The sequence below is a fragment of the Aptenodytes patagonicus genome, chromosome 3 (assembly GCF_965638725.1).
Source record: "Aptenodytes patagonicus chromosome 3, bAptPat1.pri.cur, whole genome shotgun sequence".
Lineage (NCBI taxonomy): Eukaryota > Metazoa > Chordata > Aves > Sphenisciformes > Spheniscidae > Aptenodytes > Aptenodytes patagonicus.
This window is the reverse complement of record NC_134951.1, coordinates 74,233,228-74,248,623: the sequence shown is the minus strand read 5'-3', so window position 1 is coordinate 74,248,623 and position 15,396 is coordinate 74,233,228. Positions and strand designations below refer to the sequence as shown.

At 38.5% G+C, this 15,396-nt stretch overlaps 1 protein-coding gene across 3 annotated transcripts in view; it reads right to left on the bottom strand.

Annotated features, from left to right (window-relative positions):
* The window catches only part of SYNE1 (spectrin repeat containing nuclear envelope protein 1), a 268,227-nt gene that overhangs the window by 8,260 nt on the left and 244,571 nt on the right, over window positions 1–15,396 (bottom strand). For 2 of the 3 annotated variants that reach the window (XM_076333837.1, XM_076333838.1), the window contains 13 exons: window positions 14,290–14,472; window positions 13,725–13,862; window positions 12,816–13,007; window positions 11,597–11,930; window positions 10,679–10,747; window positions 8,577–8,719; window positions 7,593–7,719; window positions 6,225–6,436; window positions 4,505–4,705; window positions 4,029–4,157; window positions 3,451–3,663; window positions 2,369–2,461; window positions 470–528 (listed from right to left, as the gene is read on the bottom strand). In XM_076333837.1, coding sequence (XP_076189952.1) covers window positions 470–528; window positions 2,369–2,461; window positions 3,451–3,663; window positions 4,029–4,157; window positions 4,505–4,705; window positions 6,225–6,436; window positions 7,593–7,719; window positions 8,577–8,719; window positions 10,679–10,747; window positions 11,597–11,930; window positions 12,816–13,007; window positions 13,725–13,862; window positions 14,290–14,472 — 2,093 coding nt within the window. The remainder of the gene's footprint in view (window positions 1–469; window positions 529–2,368; window positions 2,462–3,450; window positions 3,664–4,028; window positions 4,158–4,504; window positions 4,706–6,224; window positions 6,437–7,592; window positions 7,720–8,576; window positions 8,720–10,678; window positions 10,748–11,596; window positions 11,931–12,815; window positions 13,008–13,724; window positions 13,863–14,289; window positions 14,473–15,396) is intronic. The other variant, XM_076333836.1, reaches the window with a different exon arrangement.

The window sequence follows — 15,396 nt, the reverse complement described above, 5'->3', positions numbered from 1 at the left end:
GTTAGTATGTCTCATCCAGATCTGTGGGTTTTGTGAATTCTAGAATATGGTATTGGCCTATTACCTGCCTTAATTTAATATCTAGAGGTAAAGAGGATGATAAAAAGTGTTTGCCATGAACCTACCGGCATTTCTGTTAAATCATGCCAAAATAAAATAATCATTAAATATCATGAGTGTAAACACACACTCACCCTGATCAGGCATATGAAAAATAAATGTTGATTACATGGCATTCCTGGGAAGCAAAAGCTGTAGATGTTCAAGGATTAGCCAGTATTTCTATTTAACAAAGAATTTGAAGTAATTGAGAGCCCCTTTTGCCAAACTATTAACAAAAGGGAAGTTTTCACTTGTTTAAGTCCTGGCCGCCTGACGGAGTCGGTGCGGACGGAGAAGAATCACGGCCAATTTCCATCATCCTCTTGGGGTTCTAGAACAGAGTGCAGAAACCAGGAGAATAAGGTACCTGCTATGTGGACTGCTGACAGAGGGTCCAGGCTGTGAGAGACTACATTTGCCCCGTGGCTGTTTGCAATGAACAGGGGGTAAAGAAAGAAGAATGTTCAGTCCAGGCAAATAAAGACAAGCTACTGATGAAACTAAATTAAAAGTGCAGCAAAGGAAACATTAACAAAAAAAAAAAAAAAAAAAAAATCAAATGACCAATACCCATGAACCAAGGAAACTGGCTTTTCTTTGCGCCTAGTTGACTATGGAAATGATTGGAACATACACAGTGAACTCGTAAATAACAGTTTAGTCATTATGTTTATGAACAGTAGCTCTGGATTTAAAAAAAATCACTAGGACTTTAGCTCAAATAATTTGTAATATGAAATAGAAAAAAATTTATTGAGTTGAATATGGGCAAATACAGGTATTTTAAAATGCAAATGCAGCAAAATTAATATTCTCAAGGAAAAAAGGTCCAAGGGCCTCCTTTGACGAGTCTGGCCTCTTCTCCACCCCCATCCCCGCCCCCAGTTTTGAAGGCTAAATAACTGTAGGTGCATTCCTGCACTCACAAGTATTTGCTGGAATATTTAATGCAGTTAGATGATTATAATTCTGATTGTATTTTTGGTATGAGTATTTATTTATTTAGCATCAGTGTATTTGGCACTGAAATTCTAAACAACATCACTTCAGTCTCCAAAATTGTGGGTGCAAAAACCAGAAGTTTGAAAACCAGACCCCAGGGAATCATACAACCTAGCTACACATTATGGACAAAAATGAAAAAAAGTAGTCACGTACATAAACACTAACAAATTAGAGAGAGACAAATGCTTATTAAAATGTTAAGATGAAAACTATTATAATTCCACATACTCTTTAGACAAAGATTTTATGGTAAAATACTTCTCCATTTCCTGTAATGGTCAGGCATCCTCCAGTTACATCTGTGGTATCAGCATTTTTACTAGTTATTTAAGTTTAAATTTAAAAGTGAAAAGCATTGACCTCTGAAATAAAATATTAAGTTTTATATTCTTTCTCCTTTTGAAAAGCCAGTATTCCTTTCCATTCTCATATTAGCATCTAAAAGGAAACTAGTGAATGTAAAAGAAAAATAAATAAATAAAAAAATCAATTTCAAGAGCCGTAAAATTTATCAAGACAGAACTCAGAGGTTTTACAAAAAAGTGCAAATGGAAAAAAAAACCAAAACAAAACCAACCTGATTGTTTTAAGAACTAAGGAAAAAAGCAAAGTAATCAACCAATAGAATTGCAGAAAAAGACAAAATAATTGCAGTTCCAATTTGGGCTCAGAGTATGGAAGTGTTAAGTACTAGGCATGTACTGCTATATTTCTTGAATTTTGTGCCAGCGATGTAAATAGACAACTCCAGAGTTGCCATCATAGCCATTGATTAGGTCCTGTGCAACTAGCTGTTTTGAACAATGTTTTATGCCCTTCAGCTCTACTTAGCCATTCATCCAAACTCTCAATAAGACCATCTGCAACCTTCATCAGAAATGACAAAAAAACCTTATTGAGATTCTTGATGAAGCAGCTCTGAAGAGAAGGCCAAACAGAAATGGAGGACTGATTATACCAGACAAGACCAGACTTTGGGGTGCTGCCATCACTAGAGCAAAATACAAGAGACACGACATGCCATACCATGGTAAACCAACCACACTGACAGCCCTGGTTTTAGATAGTATTTACCACTTCTGATTTCATGCAGGATGGGATATGCAGCAGGGTTGGGGAGAGCAGCTGTGTTTTGTTCTTGGTTTATGCAATTTCCTTTCCTATCAAGTGAGAAGGGGAGGCCTTCCAGCTGGCTAGAGCTACTGTAGACATCTAGAGCTCCCACCCAAGAGGTGGCAAAAAATACATTACATGAAATTACCGTTCTCTGTCGGCTTGGAGTGCTTCTTCCAGATACAGGACTCACTGAGCCCGATGTGTCTAATTCATCAGCAGAGGACCACAAGAACGACTCCTATAGTTCAGAAGGAATGGAGCTCAGAAATACAGCAACTAGCTGTTCAGGTAAGCAAACTAAAAAAAAAACCCCTGAGTGAAATCCCAGCAGAGTTATTTCCAAAGCAAATAAAATAAAGCAGTTAAATTTTGTTACCAAATTTTATAAGACTAAGGCATTACATGTTTTCTCTGTTAGCCCTGAAGGAAAAGAAAAGCAAACAGGCAGTTAAAACTTAATTGCTTTAGGTGACATATTTTCCACCAAAGTCAATACAGTGGAAAAACCAGTTGCTCTTTATTGGCCTTTAATTACAAGAAGAGGTTAGTACCACCAAGATTTTACTTAAACAGGCAGAAATTCACTAGAAGGAGGGAAGAGCTGAGTTCTCACACCTTATGCACTCTACTAATCCAAGACTTAAAAGTTAACTAAAGTGAACTGGAAATCTTTACTTTTTACCTGCCACTGTTTGCGAAGATGTATGCATAACTCCCTCTCAAATACCCTGAGATACATAATAATTTGAAAAGATTTGGAGTACAGCTTAAAGCTCAGAAGGCACTATGACAGATTTGGTAGCCTATTACAGAATTTATGCTCTTTTTTTTTTTTTTTCTCTTCAACAGAGTGAGCATTATCTTCCTTTCCAGTGACAACTGACACACTATAGTTTTCAGTATTGCAACTAGAATAATTATCTCATACTTTGCCAGTTGACTGAATCAGTAACAGCAGGATAAACAAACCAAGATGTTCAATACTTATTGCTACACCGAACAGCAAAAAATTACTGGATTAAAATAACCCACCATATCACAAAAGAGATGTTTACATTATGAAATGTAAGATTACTTGATGATATTCAAGACTACATGTATACCATCTTGATAAGTATTGCAAACAACAGAAACAGTGCAGCCAACAGCACTGATCAGAGAAAGACAGTCAAAACAGTGGGAAACATGTGCCCAACAAACAGCAAGGAATAAAAAGACGTGACTTACCAGTTGACTAGTTGAAATGTCTAGAATTTTCTCTAGGTCTTTAATATGACGTGTGACCTCTTTCAAGAGGAGCTTCAGCCTGTTTCCAATGACATGCACCTTTTCTTTGGCTTCAAGACAGTCCTTGCCTTCAGCATTGACTAGCAATTGGCAGGACATATATTGCAGTGACGCCACCTTCAACTGAGACTCCAGCAGTTCACGTCTGATTTGCTGTTGCCAAGGCAAGCACCAGATTTTTTTTAATGGAAGTTTAAAAAAAAAAAAAAAGCTAGAACTCACAAAACTGGACATTTGAAATTAATGAAATGGAAAGAGAAGAGAAGCAATAAAAATTTCTAATCTGACAGAAACATAGACAGCAGCCTAGCAGTTGCCTGAGATTTTAAATCATGAGTTATGCTACTAACGGAAGTGAATAGTGTTCCCTACCAAAGTAAAGTTAGTTACTGACATTGGCCCCACAGTTGTGTGTTAGCATGCAATGTACAATGCTAACCCTCAAGAGAAAGATAAATCCAATTAGGTGTTTTTCTGATGACGTGTTTTGGGAAAGAAAAGGGTCATTATAGCCCTACCATTAGAAGTCTGTGATGATCCTGCAGCGTTTCTGAGTCCAGGTTTGGACTGATGGGCACAATCTCATTTTTTCTTCTGTCAATATTCTCTAACCAAAGCAGCAAACCATGGCTCATTTCATGGAAATCCTGCAAATGATGAGTGATGATTTTAATAGCGTAGCAGAAAATTCCAGTCAAATTCAGGTTTTTAGTTTATCCTATGATAGGTCCTACTGGCTAAATAGCATAACTTACAAGGAAGTGTAGAATAGTATATTAAAATACTATTCCAGAGATGACAAATTTAGAAAATCTTGGGCTGGAAACACATGCTTCAGGTAGTGCAGGTGTATCTTTCAGAAAACACATGCCGAAGCTGTATTTTGGCTTGCATGGGCAAGTTTCAGACTGGATAACGAGCACACCAGATAACGATATGGTTTACATTTTTGATATGTGGGATGCTGGCAACTTAAAATAAGTGCAATACAGACCTGGCACTGCATTAATGCATCCTGCAATGAGCAGCGCCACTCTTCGATCATGCTGCATACGTGGTCCCAGCGCACATTCATCTGAGACAGGCGCTCTTGAAGCTTCTTGCTCTCTTCGCTGTCAGACTGAGTGAACTCTGAGCTGCACAGATTGATGGATAAGATGATCGCTTTGCGGTTATCAATTGCTTTCTGCAGCTCCTTGATGATAAGACAAAGTGGGATGGAGGAAGAAAGGATGGAAATCGGTAAAACATGTGACTTTCAGAAGAACCAGGTAGAGGAGGCACCACAAGAATGCAATGATTTGCCCTCAGCAACTGCGGAATGGTACCTTACTGTAACAGTCTTTTTACTCTGGATATGAGATTTCTGTGCTCACTCTGTGATTCTGCAAATGTTCACTCTTTAACATCTACTAAAATTTTACTGTGAGCATAAACTAGAACAAGCCAATTAAACTTGTAAAGTCTTAAAAGCCTGAAGTCATAGTTGAATTTTAAAGATCTGGCTCATGTTTCAGATATTTTAAAGACAGAGCAAGCCCAACAAAATTTAAAGAGATGTAGGCCAATTGTACTTTAGCGCACAATAAAACTTTTGCCCTTACTTCTCAGTTTTGCTGATAAACATAAAAACCAACATGTTTTCAAGTGAAAACTGCTGTCAACAGTATTTTAAAATAAGAGCTTTTACTGAGGGAAAAGAAAACATACAAAGAGTATAAACAACTTACTCCAATTTATAGAAGCAGGACGTGTATAAAAACTCTGATTTGTTTACATTGGAAGCCACAAAAGAAACCCCACCTCTTTTGGTTTGGAGGGCACTAATAGGCTTTCCAAGAGTGGGTGAGATAACAGGATTCTTATGAAATGCCCCCTTTTCCACCTACTTTACAGCATTTACTTAAAAGCCCCATGTCACAGTGACCTTTGTAGTAGTTATGGCAGCTATATTTGGATTCCAGTGAAGATCAGCTTTAATATGCTTTAGATGGATCACTGCCGGAAACAGTCTTTACTATCTGTCCACCTCATTCCTAGCATGGAGCACAGTGAATTTTGACATTGGCTCCCACATTTTTGTGCCCAAGCTTATAAGATACTAGTAACTGAATGTGAAGTTGTGGACCATCACATTTGCAGATCTTTATAGCTGTAAAATATCCAGGAGAGATCACAAAGGCAGCATTCAGAACCTGATTCATCCGAGATGACAAAGAAGAAACAGGAATGTTGCAAAGTGACACCAAATTTCTCCTATGTTGTACCGGTGACAGCAGTGGGTAGGCTACAACCCCTTTGGGCACCCTCTCCTTCCTCCACACAAAGTAATATGTCCCAGTGAGGCATTTCTTTTAAAGTAGCTATTTTGTTACCAGTTTGACTAGAAGAGATTTGATGTAACTTGGCTTTCTTTTTTTCTTTCATCAGCTTAGCTGACATCCGGAATTATCTGTCCATTCTGGAATTACAGAATTGGCACAGAATTACTATTTCAAAAAATCATTTGGATTATATAGTAAATGCCAGTGGTACATTTTTCTGCCAAAAGGTGATTCAGAAAATCACTTTCCCAGTTATTTCAGTTATCAGCAGTAGCCCGCTATGTGCAGAATGGAGCAAACCAGCTGCAACTATTAGCAGCCTCTTCAACATACCTGTTGCACTCAGCTCTGTTTACAAGGTAACTCATGGAAAAGAGAAATAAAACTCACTTTCAGTTTTTTAATTCTGAGCTCAATAGTTTGTATGTCAGTGCTGAGATCAAGGTGGTGGAGCTTCTCAAGGTCCTCTTCAGTTTGTCCCAACCAAGCCCAAACACTATTAAGGTCAGAGTTAAACTGTTGCCATTGCTGAAGGTTCTGCTTCATCCTCAGCTCCTTGCTTAGAGCTTGAGCCTGGATTAATTCCCATCGGTCAATTACACCTGGAAAGATAAACACCAAATTCAACAAAAGCAGAAAAAACACTTGCCACACACACAATTGCATCAGTTGAATCATGTGCAGGACAAAAAAATCCTCCAGAAAAACCAAAAAACCCTAACCCCAAAAAAACCTAACACCACACTGAAAACTAGGTTAGACTGAAGAATGTGATGTTGGAGAAAAAGAGTGAAGAATCTGGATGATTCCAGGCAGCAGGCAATTTTACCACTTTCTAATGTCAGACTTCTATGAACAGAATTCAGTTGATACATGCAGATCGCTAAAACAGGTTATGCTGGTATAAAGCCATCATGAATTAGCAAAAATGCAAACTGGACAAGGAATCTGAATATGTCTAACTAGCCACATACTTATTATTATTTTCATTGGTATTTGTACCTATCACAATTTAATACTCACACCTCACTACATTTGCCTAAGCTACTGCTGATGCATTAGATAAATACCTGCACTAAGAAGAAATAAATTAGGGGCTATTTCTTCTTGTTAGTTATCTTGAAATGCTATGGCAGAAGGACAAGTTGTATCATTCCATCAACGTAAAATTAAAAAAAAAAAAAAAATCAAAATAGACTGCATGGGTAACATATCTTGCCAAGCTAAGAATGGAGACGTTGCCTTTATAGCCTCTGGAACAAATCCACGTTTTTACAATGCAGTACTTCCTGTTCTACAGCTGATGCTTAAAATTAGTCAGGTGAATACTTCTACCAGGTGAATATAGATTTCTGTACTGTAGACAGATAATATTAGAAGTGAAAGCTAATATTAGAAGAAACGAATGCTGACTTATGTGTTTTGTACAGCAATATAAGAAACCTTTTTTCCTCAGAAAATATTCAACAAAAATGCATTGCATCCACAATGACTTTCCGAAAGGCTTAGGGTTATGTCTCATGATATGAAAGGGTTCTTAAAATGCACCTGTATGCCTAATATCTTTATAGGGCATATACAAGGAATACTTACTATTCCTTACTATTCCTATTAAGAGATGTTAAACAGAACATGGTAACAGACAGAGTCATGTAAATATATATGTCAGTAAATAATACCAAGTGTTTATTCAGAAAAACTTTGCACGTTTGCTACTTTTCATAATTGCTTTCCATCAAAGAACTAAATGTTACGTACCAGCTGTTTGTGTTTCAGTACTGTTCAGGTTAATAAGTCCAGATAATTTTTCTTCTTCCTCCTTCAGTTTATATCCAAGCCTTTTTACTGAGTCTATGCTTCCACTGCACTCACCTAGTAGCTTCATCTATGTTAACAAATAAAAAAAAGTCCCATCTCAATATGCACTATACAGGAATAATTGCGTGGAAAATGCAAATTACAATGCAACTTCCAAAATTTTCCAAAAGTAGGTCTAAGTGTGAAGATAAAAATCTATTTACCTTAACAATCTGTTCTGCTACTATCAAAGAAATGTATACAGAGACAATAAAGGCTTAAAACATAAGTTCAGACTAAATAGAAATAACTCAGTGCCACTGTGCGAAATTGTGCTGGCTGACTTTAGGTGCCATCTGTTCTAAAAGTTAAGACATGGCAAAGACACTAGAAGATGTGATGAAGAAAATAAACATAAGCGTGGAAATATTACTATGCATCCAAGCAGCTAATCTTTCAATTCTGTCACTAATAAAATTGTTTGAATGATTTAGAGATTTTTCTTCAGGAAAACCTCTCTGAGAAAGCTTTTTAATCACGGATTCCCTGTATGCAACCTTGCTTACATGATGCACGTTTATAATTCATCAGCAAGATGAATACTGTGCATGAAGCTATAAAACCTGCTTTTAAAGGCAGAGGAATTTTAAACAAGGATATCTTCATTAGATGGATAAAAACACATGTGAGAAAGTATGTTTGGACATCTGCAAAAATGTAATAGGAAAATAAATTCCTCAGAGTCATGTTCCTGTAATCTGATGATATTGTAAACACCCTAATAACATAAACAACAATAGCATGTGGTTAAGGGTAGCAACCATATGAGTGAGTAAGTCTGAGAAGCAGTAATATTTAATTGCTTTGTTGAAACAGCTATATTTCTTTCAATAGCAAATCTAAGCTTGGAGTGCTTATTCGACTTGTGCTCCAAAATACACGCACATATCCTTTGTAACTGGAATCCAGCTCTGGTCCTGTAGGTGTTTTGCTGCGGATGATGTTTTCTGTTTGCTGTATTTGGAAACGACTGGTGTCTAAGGCCTTGTCCAGCTGTCGGATATGTGCTTCCAGGGCACCAGGTTCTCCTGTACCAAACCCAAAAAAAAGTGACTGTCACCCAAGTTTTCCCAAAGTTTTTTTTATCTTTTGCCCAGGCAGAATAAATATCAGGAATACTATCTAGATTAGACAGTAAAAGAGAAACGTGACTGCAGCAGTATGAGTGGTACAATGTCAAAGCGAACTGTTAACTAGTTACATTAGAGGGTGTTAGCAACCTTCAGAGGACAGATGACTATACCAATGAACATGCTTGCCCTAAGCATACTATCAAAGAGTCCACAGTTTAAACCAGGCTTGCAAACTATTCTGAAGTGACTTTTTCCCTCAGAGAATTCCTCACCTCTCTGAAGGGGAAAATTCTTGGCAAAGTGTGCTCTAGCCTTTCTGATTTTGAGGAATGCCTTGCTCCCTTTCACAAACACTCTCAAATAAAACTTTGTATCCGAAACTCCTGATCCAAATCCGTGTTAAAATTTCTCATTTCTCTTTGTATTACTTCTCTCCACTAAAAGATAGTGGAATTTCGATCTACATGAAAGGATCCTATTTGTATACAATTTTGAAGATTAAAAGCGGTATACAAACGCTAAGCAATACTGTTACAATTATATTCTCAGGGTCGATAGATGACTGGACGTCTTGAAGGCCCACAGCAAGTAGTCCACGACTGACTTAGGTAACCACACTAAGCAGCAAAATTTATAGTATTTTTCCAATTAAGTGTTTGACAAAAATTATGTTTAACATATCTGCAAGATGTATTCATCCAAGCCGTTTGGAACTCATACCAACGTTTTTGAAGCAGGACTAACTTGTATTTTCCTTATAGAGGTCAGCTGAATTCTGTGGTATGCATTAGCTACAGCCAACTCTAATCCGAAGCAGGCTGCAGCCTAGATGACCACATGAGATCCCTCTTATCCATATTCTATCACTGTGCCCGATTTCCATCTGTTTACAAAGACAGTTTGAATTTATTCATAAAGACACAATTAAAAACATGCATAGAGAAGGGGATCCTTCTGTCCACCTAATTACAGAAAATGAAGCCTCTTGGATGGTTAATCTTTTTTTATACAAAACACCGCCTCACCCCAAGTGAACAGAACGAAGTGCTCAATATTGCTTTTCCCTCACTACTACAGGTCAGAAAACTACACACATTTTTCTATGTGTACTGCTTTTATTTATACTCTTAATGAATCGTAATATTATTTCACTAATTTGGGGAAAAAAATAAAAATGGACAGCGAACCTGAGGTCTGTGCCACAGATGCTGAGATTTTAAATGTTTGCTGTTTCAAATTTGAAATAAAGTCATTATTTCAAAAGAGGAAAACTGTGAAATCATGAGAAGGTATTTGTAAGTGCACCTAATCCCTCCAAGAGAGTCATCTAACAAATGAAACAGTAGGTTTAATCTTGTGTAAAAATACAACGTGAAAAAAAAATTGTCTTCCAATATAAGAGACTAAGATAAAGACATTGGACTACAGTACCTCACCTTAGCATTGCTATGACATGAAACAACAACTAACCTGAAAGTTTATATCTAAGTAATAATCCAAGCTGTGGCTGTGTTAAAAAAAAAAAGTGCAAAACCAAACAATTAGGTTTTGCTCTATATCTTTTCCTTTTGCCTTAATCTTTGTAGAAACCACTCTTCTCTCAGAGACATAGCAAAGTATTAAGTCGTGCTGAGGGAATCCAGAGAATAAAGACCAGAGTAACCTACTGATCAGTTTAGTCTAGTCAGCCGAGGTGGGAGGGCCAATCATTGTTTCATCCATGCACCTAATAATACCTTTAAGCACAGTAGTAAAGCAGGATACTTCTACATTAAGATGCCAATGCTGCCATGTAAGAAATATTTATCTTGTAAGTTGTGAAAAGTATAGCAGATGCTAAGAGACGAGAAAGAAGTTATGCTTGCGCACCATGGTATTTGCATCTGGCTACGCTTAGTCTTTTTTGATGCCTACCAGAGATATTTTTGAGTGCGTTTTCTGTGAGTGTTACATAGGCCTCAAGAGTTTCAGGGATCTCTACATCTGAAAAAATAAAAGCACAGTCTAAATTGACAGCTCAGCAATGGCTGTCTCCTCACAGCAGGAGTCCTTTTCACGGGATGGAATATATAAACGGTTCCAATAGCAAACATCCTTTCTGGAGAAGGAAAAAAAGATGAAGACCGAAACACAGGGAGCCTGCTACAAAGTCTCTTAATGCCTGGATAGGCAAACCTGACTCTTTTCAGAGCAATGACCTGGAAAGCAAAAGACAGCCACGAGATCAGAGTATATTATACCAGTATGTCTTCCCACACAACTGGCTGCATTTGGGCACTTTCACTCATTAAGATTTATTACACAAAGCACACACACTTAGAAAGGATTTCTAACTTGACTGGAGAGCAACACCCAAGATCCCACCTCAGGCTAAATACTCACTTGCTGGAGTCTTGCCTGGGTGAGGACTGAGTTAAGATTTACTTAAGCACTTGATGATTTTGTCTGCAGATCTCTCCAACAGCATTTCTTCATCAGTTTGTTCTGCACTTCTTGCCATATCCAGTATAGTTTCTTCTAGTCAGAATAACTTATGATGCACTGCTGTTACAGATGACATATGCCATCTGGCAGGCCACAAGCACAGAGACACAGCCAATTCCCTGTCATATCATATACACCTCTGTGATTTTCCAAGGCTGTAGTCATCCAGGAATCTCCATCGCTGTGTCTAAGGCCAGAAGGCCACTGGGATCACTTAGGGAAAGCTATTTAAAATCTTCAGGGGCTATTTAAAATACTTTTCCATGAGCATCTTGGCCAAGCAATCACACATGTAACATTTGCTTCTTTATACTAGGAGAGAATAGGACACACAATTTGCCACCATACCTGCTATACCAGCTGCTCCTCTCAGGTAGAAGTCCTTCTCTTGTCCTCCGTCTTCTTCCTCAGAGTGCAGTGCCCGTGAAACAGCTGTCTCCAGGTCTCTGCTAAGGTCGTAGTCATGATCCCACTCCAGGGGAATGGAGTCCACGCTCGCAGGGGTATCTCGCCCTGATCGCTCGCTTCTCACCGGCTGAGAAAGAGGCAGCGAAAGGTTGGAAGAGGGGTGCGGGGAGAGAATGCTGTCCGCAGATTTGTCATGCCAGTGTATGTCAGAGAGATCTGCTGATTCATCCAGATCCACCTCTCTGTCAGAGAGGTCGTGTTCGTCATCTGTCAGCTAGAAGCATAATGCAAACAGAACCAATCAATGAAATGTGCAGAGGCACTGCATGGTCAGCCTGGGTCAGTGAAATAAAGTAGCATTAGGCAACAGTCACATCGATGGGGTTTCCATTTTGCATTCTTTTGCGCTTCCCTTTCCTTATTTTAAGGTGCACTAAAAAACCAAAGCAACAAAAAAGTTCATAATGCCAGCTCATTTTAATTACTTAAGGTACCACAAAGTCTCACATCAAGCAAATGTCTCCAGACTTTTTACTGATGCCACTGCAATGCAGACATCAAGTTAAAGAAAACTCTGGAATCAAGTCATAGGAAGCATAAGCGACTTTTATCAAGACCATTGCTTTCATTATATTCTTTCATATTTTAAAAATCCTGGGTTTTGTTCCTTTCCTTCAGTAGGACTTGAGCTACCAAAAATTGTTTTGCTCTCACTTATTCAGCTGTGTGTTCAGTTCTGGAGACCAATTTCTGTCTCTTCTGATGGGGAGAATCATTTTATCATTGCTTTTTAAACAAAACAGAACTCAATAAGCTGCCAATTAAACTATCTGACAGAGCAGGGAGATGTTCTTATTACCAGTACCACACTGCTACCCCCATTAATAAAGTTTTATAAATCTCCAATTTGCATGGATTTTCATGATGATTTACAAAAATTCCAGATCCGGTGAGTTTGCTCTCTGAACAGGACATAAATAGCATATAATGAAGGGAGGCAGATGGTCAGGGTTGTAACAAAATTAAACCACAGGATTTTTGGAAAGTTACAGAAGTTTCATGCTAGTTCATTTCAACATCTTTCTCTCTCCTCATTCTCACACTTGTAAAATGGCAACAAACCAAACAAATACATATGTATGTATGTAAGTATACACACAGGAAGGCGGATGAGTTTCTTGTGATAGCGTTCCACACGTCCAAAGACCTCTTGACAGTAACGACGCAGCTCATCTAGTTCTTCTTCAACGAGAGCTGCATCTATGGGCTCAATTTTCTCAATGAGTTGCTCACCCTGCACAATTATCTGCTCAATTTTGTTGTTGTTCAGTGAAATTTCTTGCTGGAAAGCCTGTGTGAAAGAAAAGCCCATGCTTTATCAATGAAATCAACATTACAACAATCTACGTTATTATGGATGCAAGTCTTAGAGTTTTTCAGCAAGAATGGTGTGGGTAACAAACAGGGATCATTCCAAATACACTGGCGTGAGCAACAATGAGCAATTAAATTTAGCATTCCACAGCCTTTTTAGCCAAAAACAGTGATACTTCATGGTTTACCATCTCATTCCTCACTTGTTGTATTTGGAAAGAAAGCTCTTCTCTAAACAAGCCATGCCCATGACCAAACGTCTAGAATGAACACAGATGCTAAAAGCTAACACACTGGAATTTTGGATAACATGACATTTGGTATTTTTCTCTCCAGATAATGATTTTTCTGATGCAGAAATGGTTGACAAATGTAGTAATTCTTAGGTGTCAGCAATAATGGAGACAACATTAGTAATTTTTAATCGACATTTCCTCTTTTGATTAGGGAATGGAGACTTTCACCCTTGTTTTTTTGAAAATTTTTCACAGCGCAAAGGTCTGCCACTCTGGCAGAGAAGTATGTATCGAAACCTGACATAGCCCATAACTTCTGAGGCTGAAATCTCAGCCTGCAAGTAAGGGACTGTATCAGGCTGCATTTTTGCATAACATTTCTTAAATTCTTTTCCCACCATGAATGTTTTTATTCCGTCTCTCATCCCTCCTTCTGTAACCATTCAATCATTCTTTACCTTAAGTTGCTTTATCTTTGCTTGGACATCACACTCTGAGAAATGCTCAATGTTGGTCAGCTGCAGGTCCATCTCTGTTAGCCATACCAGGATGCTATCACGTGCTGTCTCAAACTCCTCACGCTGGCCAATAAAATGCTGGGGGATAGAAAATGGAGTGGCATGAAATGACCAAACAACCCAAAAAAACCCAGAAACAGTGGCTCTCCAAAGAAACAGCTTTCGTGCCCTTCAAACCTAACCTAAACTCAGTACACCTTCTTCTTTCATTTCCTACATGCTTTCTAAGGTTCCCTTTTCAGAAACATCATCTACAGCTGCAATTAGCTGACCTATGAAAGTTATCTCCTATGAAGGAGGTGGTGTTTGAGGTCACCAAGCATTTCCCTACAGACTTCATGCTTTGGTTACCTCAGACAAAGTGAACCAGTAAGTTCCCTTCCTCTTCCAAAGGTAGAAATCCCCTCAAAAACACTGTGCAAATGCATTAAACTGGAAGTTTCTGGAGTACCCCCGATTCATAAGTATAGTAGTGAAACTGAAGGGCTTAAAACTGCAAAAATACTTTTAGCCTGCGCAGGATGGAGGTAACTCGCTTTTGTAAGTTGTCCCATCTCTGGTTCCCCTCATGAACCATCTGCTTGAGGGTGCAGTCAGAGTCAGTGCGGTTCTCTCGGGCCAGGCGGCGATACTGTTTATTGATCAGTTCCAGCTGAGTCAGACATTCATGCACTTGTCTCTGGAAGGCCTAAAGCAATATGAACAAAAGACACCATCAAATTTTTAATTATTGGAATCAGGATACATATATAAATCTCTCCCTTTATTTTGACCCTACTTCTACACTCTGACCTGTATTAGCTGACAGATTTCGCTATGGATGCAGATATCTCCTGAGGGCTATCCTATTGAGAGGCTGCCTTCTGATTAAAATGAGCAAAAAAAAGAAAAAAGTTTACAAAACTAACATAGATCACTGAATGAGAAATTGCAACATGAATACCCGTTACAATGGCAAAATCAGCACAAAAAAATAGACTCCCCTTTCTACTCAATCATATGCCTTTGTATTTGAGAACAGAAACACAAACAATGAATATGAAACATTTTTTTAAAAAATGAACAGAAATCCAAGATTCCTGTGGCTTCATTGGATTTCCTTACACATACTGAATTTGCTGAAGTGCAAACATTGAAAAGATTTGAGCAATTGTTTATTCTGAGTTTTACCAAAAATAGTGAAAAACGGTACTGAAGGAATCATCTCTCTATCTTCAGTATACTGGTATACAAGTGTTGTGGTTTAACCCGGCAGGCAGCTAAACACCACACAGCCGTTCGCTCACTCCCCACCCCCGCAGTGGGATGGGGGAGAGAATTGGGGGAAAAAAAAAAGAACGAGTAAAATTCGTGAGTTGAGATAAAGACAGTTTAATAGGACAGAAAAGGAAGGGAAAATAATAATAATAACAACAACAACAGCGACGATAAAAGAATATACAAAATAAGTGATGCCCAATGCAATTGCTCACCACCTGCTGACCAATGCCCAGCCAGTCCCGAGCAGTGGTCACCACCCCCCCCCCCCCGGCCAGCTCCCCCCAGTTTATGTACTGAGCATGACGTCACATGGTGTGGAATATCCCTTTGGCCAGTTTGGGTCAGCTGTCCT